The 13,726-nt window shown below is 38.0% G+C and overlaps 1 protein-coding gene across 1 annotated transcript in view; it reads left to right on the forward strand.

Moving 5' to 3' along the window:
* LOC134458621 (glutamine synthetase-like) overlaps nt 1-2,871 on the forward strand; it is a 29,641-nt gene extending 26,770 nt beyond the window's left edge. Inside the window, exons 7-8 of the mRNA XM_063211046.1 lie at nt 1,575-1,774; nt 2,516-2,871. Of these exons, the coding sequence (XP_063067116.1) occupies nt 1,575-1,774; nt 2,516-2,840 (525 nt within the window). The 3' untranslated portion in view covers nt 2,841-2,871. The remainder of the gene's footprint in view (nt 1-1,574; nt 1,775-2,515) is intronic.
* The last annotated feature ends 10,855 nt before the right edge of the window (nt 2,872-13,726 follow it).

Raw genomic sequence — 13,726 nt, forward strand, 5'->3', positions numbered from 1 at the left:
CTTGTGAATTTGAGTTTGGCACCCCTGGTTATTATCAGTGTGCGCATAGGCTATCTGACACCATGGTTCTTGATTTCTGTAACAATGCCATGTTCAATTGTCTATGACTGGTCATTCAAAATGGATTTAAATTGAGAAAATTCACTTATGTATGTATGAAAAGTGTACATTTTTAAGCCATAATGAAAACGTAAATAGCTGCTGGTGGTAGTATACCTAAATATTCATGAAAAATATCAAATATTTGAATGGGCAGCATAAATGCTGCCAATAAGCTACTAAAAAATAAACACTCTTTAAGCAAACCAGGAGAACAAGGTGATTTGGAATTGGTAGGCATTTGAATTATAGCTTCTTACTCCTGGTTGCGCATCACTGACACATCATACAGTATTTTCATCAAGGTGTCCTTTGCCATTCTTTATGCTGCAGCTGGAGGCACAGGTTGGTACTGAATTGTTTGTTACATTGTTACTAATCCGAGGTTTCACATTACCACTGTTGTTGAGGAGTTCCTACCACACTAGAAATGCACTCAGAGAGTGCAGACCACCGCCAGGGAAGCTGTTCAATAGAAAATTTGACTGTTACACCCTAATTTGTTTTTCAAGTCTTTCTGCCTTGTTTTGAGTTAGAAACCGGAATGTCAAAATTGGCCCTAACCCGCTATAGTGAAGAATCTTTTTTTAAAATTCCACTATCAAAATTGTATCACTTGTCCCTTTTGTCACTTCCAACAACTCAACACAGATTTTCATCCAAATCTGTGCTTGACTTTTCGAGTTATCATGCTGACAGACAAACAAACAAACAGATAAACCAGCGTGACCGAAAACATAACCTCCCTGGCAGAGGTAATAAAATGTATCTGAAAGAGTTACAGTTGCAACAAGGCAATGTGTTAATTACAGTTACTTGTGAAAATAATAAGAATAGCATTTTTTGTTAAGGGGACAGTCCACCCTTTTTTGATTTTCACATATTTGCAGTACTTCCCAGCATATGTGAATGTGCATATAATTTTCGTCCATGTGTTTCCATTGCCTAGTTTAACAGTTTAGTCAAATTAAGTGTAGCAATGCAAGTCTATGGGGGCAAACAAAACATAATCAAATGTACTTATAAAGTACTTTAAAATGAATGTAAAATTCACCAGAGTGCAAAACATCTGTTTAATCCTGTCCTGTGATCATTTGTGGCTTGATGCTAATGCCTCCATTCACTTCCAGTGATTATGCTAAGCTATGCTAATAATTCTGATCCAATAAATCTAAATACTGAAAAAAACTGAGAAGAAAATGATATGCACATTCATGAATAATGCTTGGAAATACTGCAAATATGTGAAAATCAAAAAAGAGTGGACTGATCCTTTAACACCTGAATATTGTAGGCAAAACCATTTGTAGGTCTAATTGCTACTGAATCAAGGGTTCACATGATTTATTTTATTATTTCATTATTACTTATCATAATAAAAGTGTTTTGAGACCATGGTGTATGGTGATATTATATTATCATTATCAATAATAAATAGACTATTATTATTTTGTGCCTTTCTGTTCCCTGTGCAGTGGGAGTTCCAGGTGGGCCCGTGTGAGGGAATAGAGATGGGGGATCACCTGTGGATGGCTCGATTCCTGCTGCAGCGTGTATGTGAGGACTTTGGGGTAGTGGCGTCGCTAGACCCCAAACCCATGAAAGGGAACTGGAATGGTGCCGGATGCCACACCAACTTCAGTACACAGGCGACGAGAGCGGATGGGGGAATATTGTGAGTGTAAAACAACATCCATCGCAAAGACAAAGTTAACCAGGGGCAGTGTTGCCAGATTGGGCGGTTTCCCGCCCCATTGGGCTACTTAGGATGGCCATCTGCAGGTAAAAATGGCACTTGGGTAGGATTTTAGCATTTTTTTGGGCTGCAAATCATCAGTCTCATCTGACAACCCTGCCCAGAGGGCGGGGAACCTTTTTCATTTGAGGAGCCACTTCAATTTTTTGTGAAGTCCTCCAAGGTCTGTACTATGAACACAAACCAGGATTTCTCCCTGCAAATTAAACCTATATTGAAGGCGGACACCTTTACAACAGACGCCCCCTTCACTAGGTCCCTCGAAAATATAACTTAATTTTATTGCAAATGTAATTTCTAAGATTGCTTTACAAAACATGTTATATTTCATGTGAAACTGTATAACATTAAAATTATACCGGGGGCCAGATAAGATGGCCAAAGGCGCCATAAATGGTTCCGCACCCATGGTGTTTTACAGCATCCATCATCGCAAGGTCTGTATTACTACTGTACCTTTATTGGGGTCGTTAATTAAATTAACATTGGCAAATGTAAATTATGTTACTTACAGAATGAACATGAGTAACTTTATTTAGGTTGTAATGTTTATTTGAGTACAGACTCCTTTGCAGGAATGTATATAAGGCCTTTAAACACTAACCCTCAAACACAGAGACTGTTGTAACTACAACTCAACACATTCCTCTTATCTGACAGACATATCGAGAGAGCCATTGATAAGCTTAGCACCAAACATCAAGAACACATCAAGGTGTACGATCCTCGTGGCGGATTAGACAACAAGAGACGCCTCACAGGCCAGCACGAGACCTCCAGCCTGGAGAAGTTTTCCTTTGGGGTGGCTAATCGAGGAGCGAGCATCCGCATCCCTCGCCAAGTCGGGCAGGACAAACGGGGCTACTTGGAAGACCGCCGACCCTCTGCAAACTGCGACCCGTATGCAGTCACCGGCGCTATCGCTCGCACCTGTCTTCTGCTAGCGGCGGAAGATGAGGAAGAGCTCGAGGAAGGGATGAACTGAAGGCAAACAAATAAACAAAATAAAACAATAATTACCAGTTTAGTTGATAGTTAAAGGTACACTGTGCAAGATTTTTAGTTGTTTATTTTCAGAATTCATGCTACCCATTCACTGATGTTACCTTTTTCATGAATACTTACCACCACCATCAAATTCCAAGTATTCATTATGACTGGGAAAATTGCACTTTTAATACATTAAAAGGGGGATCTTCTCCATGGTCTGCCATTTTGAATTTCCAGAAATAGACATTTTTAGCTTCAAAAATGACTGTACTTGGGCCATACCAGAAAATATTAGTTTATTACTTAGTAAACTGTCATGAAAAGATCAAATTTGGCGATAGGCAACCCAGTTTCAATGAGCAGCATAGTTGCAGTACCTTTTTTGAACATTTCCTGCACAGTGCACCTTCAATATTGTGTGTGTGTGTGTGTGTGTGTGTGTGTGTGTGTGTGTGTGTGTGTGTGTGTGTGTGTGTGTGTGTGTGTGTGTGTGTGTGTGTGTGTTTGTGTTTTAGAGTTAGCCCTATCAGCTATCAGCCTAAGGCAGTTGTGTTTGTCAGTGTTACCAGTTAGTTGTGTTGGAGATAATAGCCTATAAGAAGGCCAACTGTACATGTTCATAGATCATCACCCATTGTGATGTAATTAAGATCAACGTGGACGTCACAAATGAGTTGGTTTATCAAAGACCATTGGACCTTTTTGGTATTTTATAGAGTAGGAGTGTAGTAGTGATTGTTGATCCTGACCAAGCATATCCAAAAAGTGTCAGTCAAAAATAAATAAAATCTGGTGTGTCTGTTTCAACATGAAATTAGATGAATATGTTTGGCTTCCTTTCTCCCTGTGAACTTGATGTATAGCAAATATGCTTATGTCGTTTTAACATCTAAAAAAAGAGTACTGTCCTGCTCCGCAAAAGAGGAGTGCATCTTATTGGTTGCCTGATAATCATCGACTTTCAAGTCCAATAGAGCTCACAAGTGGGTGACATCTACTTTTATGCTGTGTATTAGCATTTAACGACATCAGGTTCTAAATGGAATTCCCACCATGTTACGGTCCATAGGGATTCAGATTTGACAAAAATATTAGTCCGGGAGCAAATGTAAATAAAAAAACTGCCTACCATACTGAGCTTCAATTTAAGTCCAATAGGACCTTTCTAGCTAGAGTACAACAGCTGCTATGTCCAAAGTTATTCACTATGGCCTATCCGAAAATAGTCTGCTGGCATTCTATAGCATTCAGACACTTTCAGGCATAACCATTTCATATGGGACTGTGAACATCAATTTCACTATGTTTGACCTTGACTCGAAAATTGCTATGAATGAAAGTATGATGTGAATAGCATAAAAAGTAACTAATGCCACACAGGGCCAGTTTTTCCAAATTCCTCCCAGTAAAAGGGCTGAACAACATATTGCACATTTATGTCTATATTCACATTCATTACACATTAATTTCTATATGCAGCCCGATGTCTCCTCTGTTGTGTCAATGAAGGTCTGTCGCCTGTAAGTAAACTCATCCCAATTGTCCCTCCTCTGAAGTTAACTACAACAACTTGGCTAGGCTTTTGATCCCTCTGTCTTTCAAGCACTCATGGTTTTCTCCATAGGATATATTTACTCCAGGAGGAAAATGCAAAGGAAATTGTTTTTCAAATCGTTTATATATATATATATATATATATATATATATATATATATATATATATATATACAGTGAGGAGAATAAGTATTTGATCCCTTGCTGATTTTGTCGGTTTGCCCACTAGGCCTAATAAAGACATGATCATTCTATAATATTAATGATAAAATGTATTCTAATATGGAGAGACAGAATATCAAAAAGAAAATCCAGAAAATAACTTTGAAGAATATATTTTAATTGATTTGTATTCCATTGAGGAAAATAAGTATTTGACCCCTCTAGTCAAAGAAGACAAAATACTTGGTGGCAAAGCCCTTGTTTTCTCATACAGAGGTCAGATGTTTCTTTCAGTTAATGACAACGTTTGTGGATATATTAGAAAGGATTTGTGTCCACTTTTCTTTGCAGATCATCTCTAAACGACTTAAGTTGTATGACTGTAGCTTGCCAAATGGGAGCTTCTGTTCCCTTCACAGGATTATTATAGGGTTAATGTTTGGAAACTGTCTAGGCCACTTCATGGCCTTAATGTGCCTCTGCTTGAGCTACTCCTTCGTTGCTTGGGCTGTATGTTATGGATTATTATCATATTGGGATGCCAATCCATGACCCACCTTCAGTCTAGTGGTGGTGGGAAAGAGGTTGGCATGCAGCATGTCGTTTACATGTCTCCCTCCATCCATTTCTTGACGATGTGAAGTTGTCCTGTGTCTTGGCCAGACAAACAACCTCAAAACATAATGTTACCACTTTCATTTATGATGTTGGAGAAGGTGTTGTTCTTGGGATCATAGGCAGCATATCTCATCCTCCAAACACATCGAGTTGTGTTAATGCCAAACAGTTTGATTTTGGTGTCACCTGATTCCAGCACCTCCCAATCAAATCTAATCCAGTTTGATGTACATTGGCAAACCTCAGGTGAGCCTGAACAGGTTCCTTCTGAAGCCGGGGTACCACACATGCACTGCAGGATTTTAATCCGTTGTGGTATCAAGTGTTTCCAATAGTTTTCTTAGTGATTGAGGTCCCAGCTGCCTTGAGATCATTTCCTAGCTCCTCCCATACAGTTTTAAGGTGCTTTATCTCCTTTTTTTCTGGTTATTAAATTCCCACAAGGTCAAATCTTGTATGGAACCAGAGACAGGCCTAACATTGATGAGTGATGATCATTTTGTATGTCCTAAAATTAGGAAGAAATGCACCAACAGTTTGCTCTTTAATATCCAGGAGCCCGTTTCAGCCTTGTTGAGTTCTAAAATCTTGTCCCTGACATCCTTTGACAGCTTTTTGGTCTGTCCCATGTTGGCGAGTTTAGTTTGATTGATTGACTGATTCTATGGACTGATTCTGCAGATTCAATGTGTCTTTTGTGCAGGTTACTATTAACAGGTGTGTTCAATTCAGTGAACAAGTTGATTGGAAGTGCCATTTGATCTGCAGGATCAGAACTCTTGATGGTTGGCAGGGGATCAAATACTTATTTCCCTCAATTAAATATAAATCAATTATTATATATTCTTTAGAGTTAATTTCTGGATTTTCTTTTTGATATTCTGTCTCTCCATATTAGAATACATATTATCATTAACATTAAAGACTGATCACGTCTTTATTAGTGGGCAAACCAACAAAATCAGCAAGGGATCAAATACTTATTCTCCTCACTGTATATATTACATTTTACATTACATATATTACATTTTTGGAAACTATGGCGGCCAAATTTAAACTATGGCGGTGTGCCATAGTTTCTTCAATGTATGGGAAACACTGGGGACCCTTATTCCACATCTGTTTTCACTCTGTTCAGGGCTTGTTCACACAGTGTGTCTGGAGCTTATACATTTTGTGTTCTGGCACTTACTACTTATTGATAAATATAAATCTAGTTCTACTAGGTCCTTACTAAGGTTATATTGGTAATAAATCCCTTATTGTACATGAATAAGACATTTGCGGATAAATGTCTAACAACTGTCTGATTTTGCTTAGTACATGACTTACAAGTTACTTACACAGGCATTAATATTGTATGAATAAGTGCTAATAGATGTAACGCTAAAATAAAGTGTTACAGTTTGTTTAATGGGAATTTTTTTGTGAGGATGACAAAGTTTTGTCTGAGGATGACAAAGTTTTGTCTGAGGATGACAATTTTTTTCTGAGGATGATAAAAGTTTTGTCCGAGGATGACAAAGTTTTGTCTGAGGACGACAAAGTTTTGTCTGAGGATGACAATTTTTTTGTGAGGATGACAAAGTTTTGTCTGAGGATGATAAAATTTTGTCAGAGGATGACAAAGTTTTGTCTGAGGATGATAAAGTTTTGTCCGAGGACGACAAAGTTTTGTCTGAGGATGACAATTTTTTTGTGAGGATGACAAAGTTTTGTCTGAGGATGATAAAGCTTTGTCTGAGGACTACAAAGTTTTATCTGAGGATGACAATGTTTTTTCTGAGGACGACAAAGTTTTGTCTGAGGATGATTAAGTTTTGTCTGAGGACGACAAAGTTTTGTCAAACATTTTTTGACAAACATTTTTTCTGAGGCTGATGCTGAGAACTGATGTCATTTTTTCTGAAGACGACAACTATTTTTCTGAGGACGACAACATTTTTTCCGAGGATGACAAAGTTTTTTCTGAGGACGACAATGTTTTTTCTGAGGATGACAAAGTTTTGTCTGAGGATGACAATTTTTTTTCTGAGGACGACAAAGTTTTGTCTGAGGATGACAATTTTCTCCCTGAGACTGACAGAGTTTTATGTGAGTCTGATATCTGAGGATGTCCTAAAATGAACGCCGTACACCACCTATTGGTGGACTGTGAGCAGGATGCTACACATGGTACTATTATACACAAAACGAATGCATCAAATGAGAAAATTATTTAAGGAATGGTTCGTATTGTACAACAGTAGTGTAAAATGTGAACAAGAACTTTTAATCATCATTTTATCATTATCATCATCCTCCTCTTCCTCATCTTCATCCACATTTGTATGGATTTCATCAGTGTCATCTGTGTCTTCCTCTGCCAAGACATCATTGAGAGCTTTTGGGATTACATCACCCTCAAACCATAGTGGTTCAAGCTTCCTAGTATCTGTGTTTATGTGAAACCCATGGTCAAGTGGACTTGGGATACCTGGGTAATGCTCATGGGCCCTACCCCCTAACTCTGACACCATACTCCATCTCAACAATTGGTGTTTATTTTTGCAACAAAAAAAACAACTACAACAAAGGAAAAAGCATGAACCACACGATCAAAGATGCTGTTTCCTCCTCCAGGCCAATGTGCTCTCATTCAGGATGGAAACTCCTCATCATACCTGCATCAGCTGAAACAATATTTAGCACAGACACTTAGGCTACATGAACTGTCTTCATTACTGTCTTCTGGACCCCCACACCGCTCCCACTCAGTCTGCCAAGTGTCCCACAGGTGGTTCCCAATATGTGGACCATTGCCCCTTCCATGGTGGTGACCCTCTGGCGTTCCCATGGACGCAGATAGCGCGTGGGGGGGGGTGGGGGGTGGCTGGATGACGTACCCAGATTTTCATTCACCTGGACCCGTCCCCCTCACTTCCATAAGGAGAGAGTGACTCTTTCTCAAATGCAAGGCCAGTGTCCTTCCAAGTGTATCAGCCTAATTAGTCACGCCCAGTGATTGGATACTTTTTGGTGAACTCTACAGAATATCCAATCTCTGGGTATGACTAATAAAGGGTATCCAATCACTGGGCGTGACTAATTAGGCTGATACACTTGGAAGGACACTGGCCTAGCATTTGAGAAAGACCCAATATCTGATTTCTGCCTTTGTCTTTTGCAATGTGCAAAATAGCGCCTCCCTGGACCATTCACTTTCATATGTGGCAAAAAACGGTATTACAATCAGCTGGCTCAACAGTGGCACCAGGTAGTGACATAGACTCTTTTTGCTTGCGATGGTGTGGTGAGGTATTGCAGAATGATGCAAATGAATTGAAGTTAATGGCAGTAAATCAATTTTTTTGATTGGCTAACAGACACTGAAGTCCCAGATTTGAAGCGCCATAAGCTTTTTGCTTCTCACGGTGATTGGCTTGAGTTGACAGGGCTAGATTCAGGAAGTGGAGCTAAGAGCAGAAGTCATATTTACATTTAGTCCGGCGGATTAGACACTCAAAAGGGCCTAATCGTGCACAGTAAAAGCATGAAAATTGATACACATATCCTTCTCGATATGCTGATTAATATTAGCCTTGGAGGCGTCGCGAAAAATGAAGAATTTTCAAGATGGCCGCCAAATCCAATATGGCCAACCCAAATTAATGAAACTACCTGATATGTTGATGTAAACGCATGAAAATTGGTACATATATCCTTCTTGATATGCTGATTAATATTAGCATTGCAGGCACCGCAAAAAAATATGAATTTTCAAGATGGCCGCCAAATCCAATATGGCCAATCCATATTAATGAAACTACCTCATACTTTGTAGTAAAGGCCTGAAAATTGGTACACAAGTCCTTCTTAATATGCTGATCAATGTTATCATTGGAGGCGCCACCAAAAATGCTGTATTTTCAAGATGGCCGCCACATCCAATATGGCCAACCCATATTAATGAAGCTACTGTACCTGAAACTTTGTTGTAAACCCATGAAAATGGATGCCCAGTTACTTTTTTATATTCTGATTAATAAAAGAAATGGAGGCATTGCAAGAAAGTTTAATTTTCAAAATGGCCGCCAAATCAAATCTAGCCAACCTATATTAATGAAACCATTGATGAATTTAACACCCACTTTGTAGTAAAAGCATGAAAAATGGTACACATTTACCTCTTGATATGCTGATTAATATTTGAAATGGACGCATAGCAAATAAAACCCGAATTTTCAAGATGGCCGCCAAATCAAATGTAGCCAACCCATATACATTAATCCTCCAGGCACATTGTGGGATATACAGTACCTCTAGCAGTTAGTGACGACTTCATAGGCCTTGTGTTAAGTATGCCTCTCATGACCACAAATTCAAAAGGGTCAAGATTTCAAGGTTGCTAGACAGAAAGTTCAATTGATTTGTCAATTCATGGACATGGTTAAAACATGGTTAAGAAAAGAAACCAATAATTAATTACTACTTCTAGCTGTACTTCAAGGTTTTCAAACGAACTGCAATCCTGTCCCATGCATGTTGTATGGGTATGTCTTGCCTGGTTAACACCAGTTGATCTCACAAATGAGACACTCTGAAGGTTACATACGCAATTTCTGAGGGATGGAATCCACGCTGTCTTTCAGATAAGAAAGTGTGCAAAGCAGCATGGGATTCCCCAGGTTGTAATATATCCTATGGCCAACATCAATCAAACTGCCAACAATGCCTAATTAAAATATAAACACAAACTTTGAATAAATGGTGAATGGTACAGTTGGTGCAAAGTCAACTCTGGGTATGTAAATGTGAGTAACCTTGAGTGAAAGTTTACTTGTACAGTATTAGGATTCATTTTTTGGCTATAATAATAGTGTGCAAGATTTGGCTTATGGTGAACCCCCATTTCTGCATTTGTAGTTCAAGGTATGCAAACTATGCAACATATGCAAGGTGAAGTTGATAAGATTTGATTTAACCCCCATGTTGAGGGGGGAGAAGATTTTGTTTTGTTACCTACAGTACTTGAATGAAGGTTGTGCACATTTATTTCAATGATAAATGGCTCAAATCCATTGTAAATGTGACTAAAATATTTTTTGACTCATCAAAGACTACAAATATGTTTCTACTACAAGTACAGAGAAATTTATACTGAGATAAATATAGGATATTTTATGCCCATTTATAAATCTATGGGTTGGCCATATTTGGCCATATTTGGCCATATAAGTGGGGCCATCTTGAAAATTATTTTGATTTGTTGATGATGTTAATACAATAAAAAGATACATGTGTTTTCATGCTTTAGTGGAAAATTGTGCCCTGGTTTCACTAATGTACTGTAACACAATATGTAATACTACATATCTATAACATTAGTAGGGTAGGGTTTGATGTTTCGAAATTAGGCTATGTTAGGATCACTTCCAGAGTAATCTTTTTTAGGACTATTACTTGTGTGTGTGTGTGTGTCTGTGTGCGTTCACGCACTTCTCACGTGAACCCTTCTACATTATTATACATATCAATAAGTATATGTGTGCTGATTGCATGCTCCTGCTACAAAGTGCATGGTGGTTTCACTAATATGGGTCAAACATGTTTGACTTGTCTGGAAAATTCAGATTTTTGTTCATACCTCCATTCCTAATATTAATCTGCTCATAAAGATGTAACTGTGGTAAAAGCATCATAATTGGTAGTCTACACAAAGTGCCCGGTAGTTAATATAGGTTGGCCATATTGGATTTGGCGGCCATTCTGAAAATTCTGTGTTTTTCTCATCTAATAATCAGCTGAAAAAGAAGGAAATGTGTAACCATTTTCATGCTTTTACTACGTGCATAATGGATTCACTCATCTGCTATACAATTCCTGTTATATGGGTCCGCCATATTTCATTTGGTGGCCATTTTGAACATTTCAATTTTGGTTTTACGCAACAATTCCATTTCTAAGATTAATAGGTACATCATAGAGTATGTATTTACCAAATTTCAGGCATATATGACGCAGTGCATGATGGTTCCTCACTAATATGGGTTGGCCATATTGGATTTGGTGGACATCTTGAAAATACAGCATTTTTCGTGGCGCCTCCAATGATAACATTGATCAGCATATTAAGAAGGACATGTGTACCAATTTCCAGGCCTTTACTACAAAGTGTCAGGTAGTTTCGTTAATATGTGTTGGCCATATTGGATTTGGCGGCCATCTTGAAAATTCATAATTTTTCGCTAAGCCTCCAATGCTAATATTAATCAGCATATCAAGAAGGATATATGCACCAATTTTCATGCTTTTACAACAACGTGTCAGGTAGTTTCATTAATTTGGGTTGGCCATATTGGATTTGGCGGCCATCTTGAAAATTCTTCATTTTTCGCGACGCCTCCAACGCTTATATTAATAAGCATAGGAAGAGGTATATGTGTACCAATTTCCATACTTTTACTCAAAAGTGCATGATCAATTCACCAATCTGTTGGACTATGTACTTTACTGTGACATTGTGAGAATTTTCCCACCCCTATCATACTCTGTACACTGCCTACTTCTACATACTATACTATATCATAGATGTATCCATCAACACTTGTTCCAGAGTATGTTTTCTGCATTGGTCTACTCTATCTCAACTCACAGAATGTCTTTTTGCACAATTACCTTTTTTACATTTTTTATCTTTACTATTTTATTTTATTTTCCCCTCCCTGACTATTCCTGTGTTATTTGTGTCTTGAAATGTCCATTTGGGCATTTGTGTATTTACGTAAGCTACTGGATACCTGAATTTGCCCCTGGGAATCAATAAAGTTACTCTCTCTACTCTACTCTACTCTACTACTGTACTCTACGTTTAGACAAGGAACTGGCCATTTTAAAGGACCAGTTCAGTCAATTTCAAAATGCAGTTGTAATGCTCACACTACCCTGGACCTGTCAGTACCTGAGGTTTTTTTTCCTTCTTCTTCAGCCTTTTTCGAGATCTCGGTCATTGTAATGGGGGCAGCTCTTTGTTTACATTAAAAAAAAAACATTCTCATTTATTCCCAAAAACATCCGAAAGTTTATACAACATCAGCAGACAACTAGCAAACAGTGGTACCTTTTGGGAAAATATTTGGAGTAGGCCTATGTTATTTTAAAAAAATGTAAACAAACGCTGCCCCCATTAGAATAGCTCATATCTCGGAAAGGGCTTAGCCGAAAAATGTGGCATTAAAGTCAAGTCAAGACAAGTCAAGGGTAGCGTGAGCAATACAGTAGAGTAGAGTAGAGTAGAGTAGAGTAGAATAACTTTATTAATCCCCAGGGGGAAATTCAGGTTTTTTTAGAGTAGAGTAGAACAACAGCAGCAGCATATTGAAATTGACTGAACTGGTCCTTTAAAATATAAGTTTTTTTTGATATTCAATTTTGAATTGTTTATCATAATTCATTCTGAGGGTTGTTGTGTTCCATGCTGTTTGTATAATTTTTATAGCCAGAAAAGAGCTTTCAAACAATATCATGGATATCTTTTTGTGACTTACACTGACTGATATAATCAAGGCTGAATGTATAGTGTCCTACCCTCATATGTACACCTCTGCTAGTCTGTTTCTCCCTTAATATTTGTGTCAGATTCACACAAGTGCATTTCTTGAGTGCTACCTTGTCTGATTTCACATGAAATGACCCTCAAGCAAATAGGAACTGTGTTACTGAGCTTTTTCTTGAACTTAAATACAAACAATTGATAGCCTACACAAGGGACAAACAATACAGGCTACTGTGATGTGTAGGCCTATGTCATACCAAGGAATAAACTGTCAGCCAAATTGGCTAGTGACACTGAAAGTATTACCACAGCCAAGTTTTACCAGCATTTGACCGGTTTGCAGGTGCCAGTGTCAAGCCCTGGTAGTAGGCTAACATGCTGAAATGTGTATGCTGTTATTTCGCTGAAATATTGACACGTGTATATAAATAGTAGGGCTCCTTAAAACTTAAGTGCAGACTGAGGTAAAACGCACAGGAGAGTAATATGCTTCCCAGTTATTTATTTGTCAAAAAATAGAGATGGACCAAGAGCAAATACACATTTTAACCGTTGTTGTGCATTACGTTGATGGAAGGGATATATCAATCGCATTTGCACCAAATTAAAGGTGACAGATGAGGTACTGGAAGAGAGATTACATCGCAACAATTTAATTCTAAGCGGCATGACTCATTTTGAACACAGGGTGGAGCTGTCGAACCCAAAGCAGAATGTAGCACACATGGGAACGTTTAATTGTTATTTTACTGAAAATATAAAAGAATACTTTGTGCATTTGTTTATGGGATCTATTTAATTACTTGAATAAGCCTACTAAACCATATTACACCTGTACATGATTGTAGGCCCATGTACATTATAATGTAATGTAATGTAATGTAATATAATATAATATAACGTGAATATTGATCACTATAAAGTATCAACATAATACTAACGTTCGGAATTTTTTATACTGTATAACAAACCAAGCCTTTCGAAAATCGACGTAAATTTGAGGGAATTATGGC

The sequence above is a fragment of the Engraulis encrasicolus genome, chromosome 11 (genome assembly GCF_034702125.1).
Source record: "Engraulis encrasicolus isolate BLACKSEA-1 chromosome 11, IST_EnEncr_1.0, whole genome shotgun sequence".
Taxonomy (NCBI): domain Eukaryota; kingdom Metazoa; phylum Chordata; class Actinopteri; order Clupeiformes; family Engraulidae; genus Engraulis; species Engraulis encrasicolus.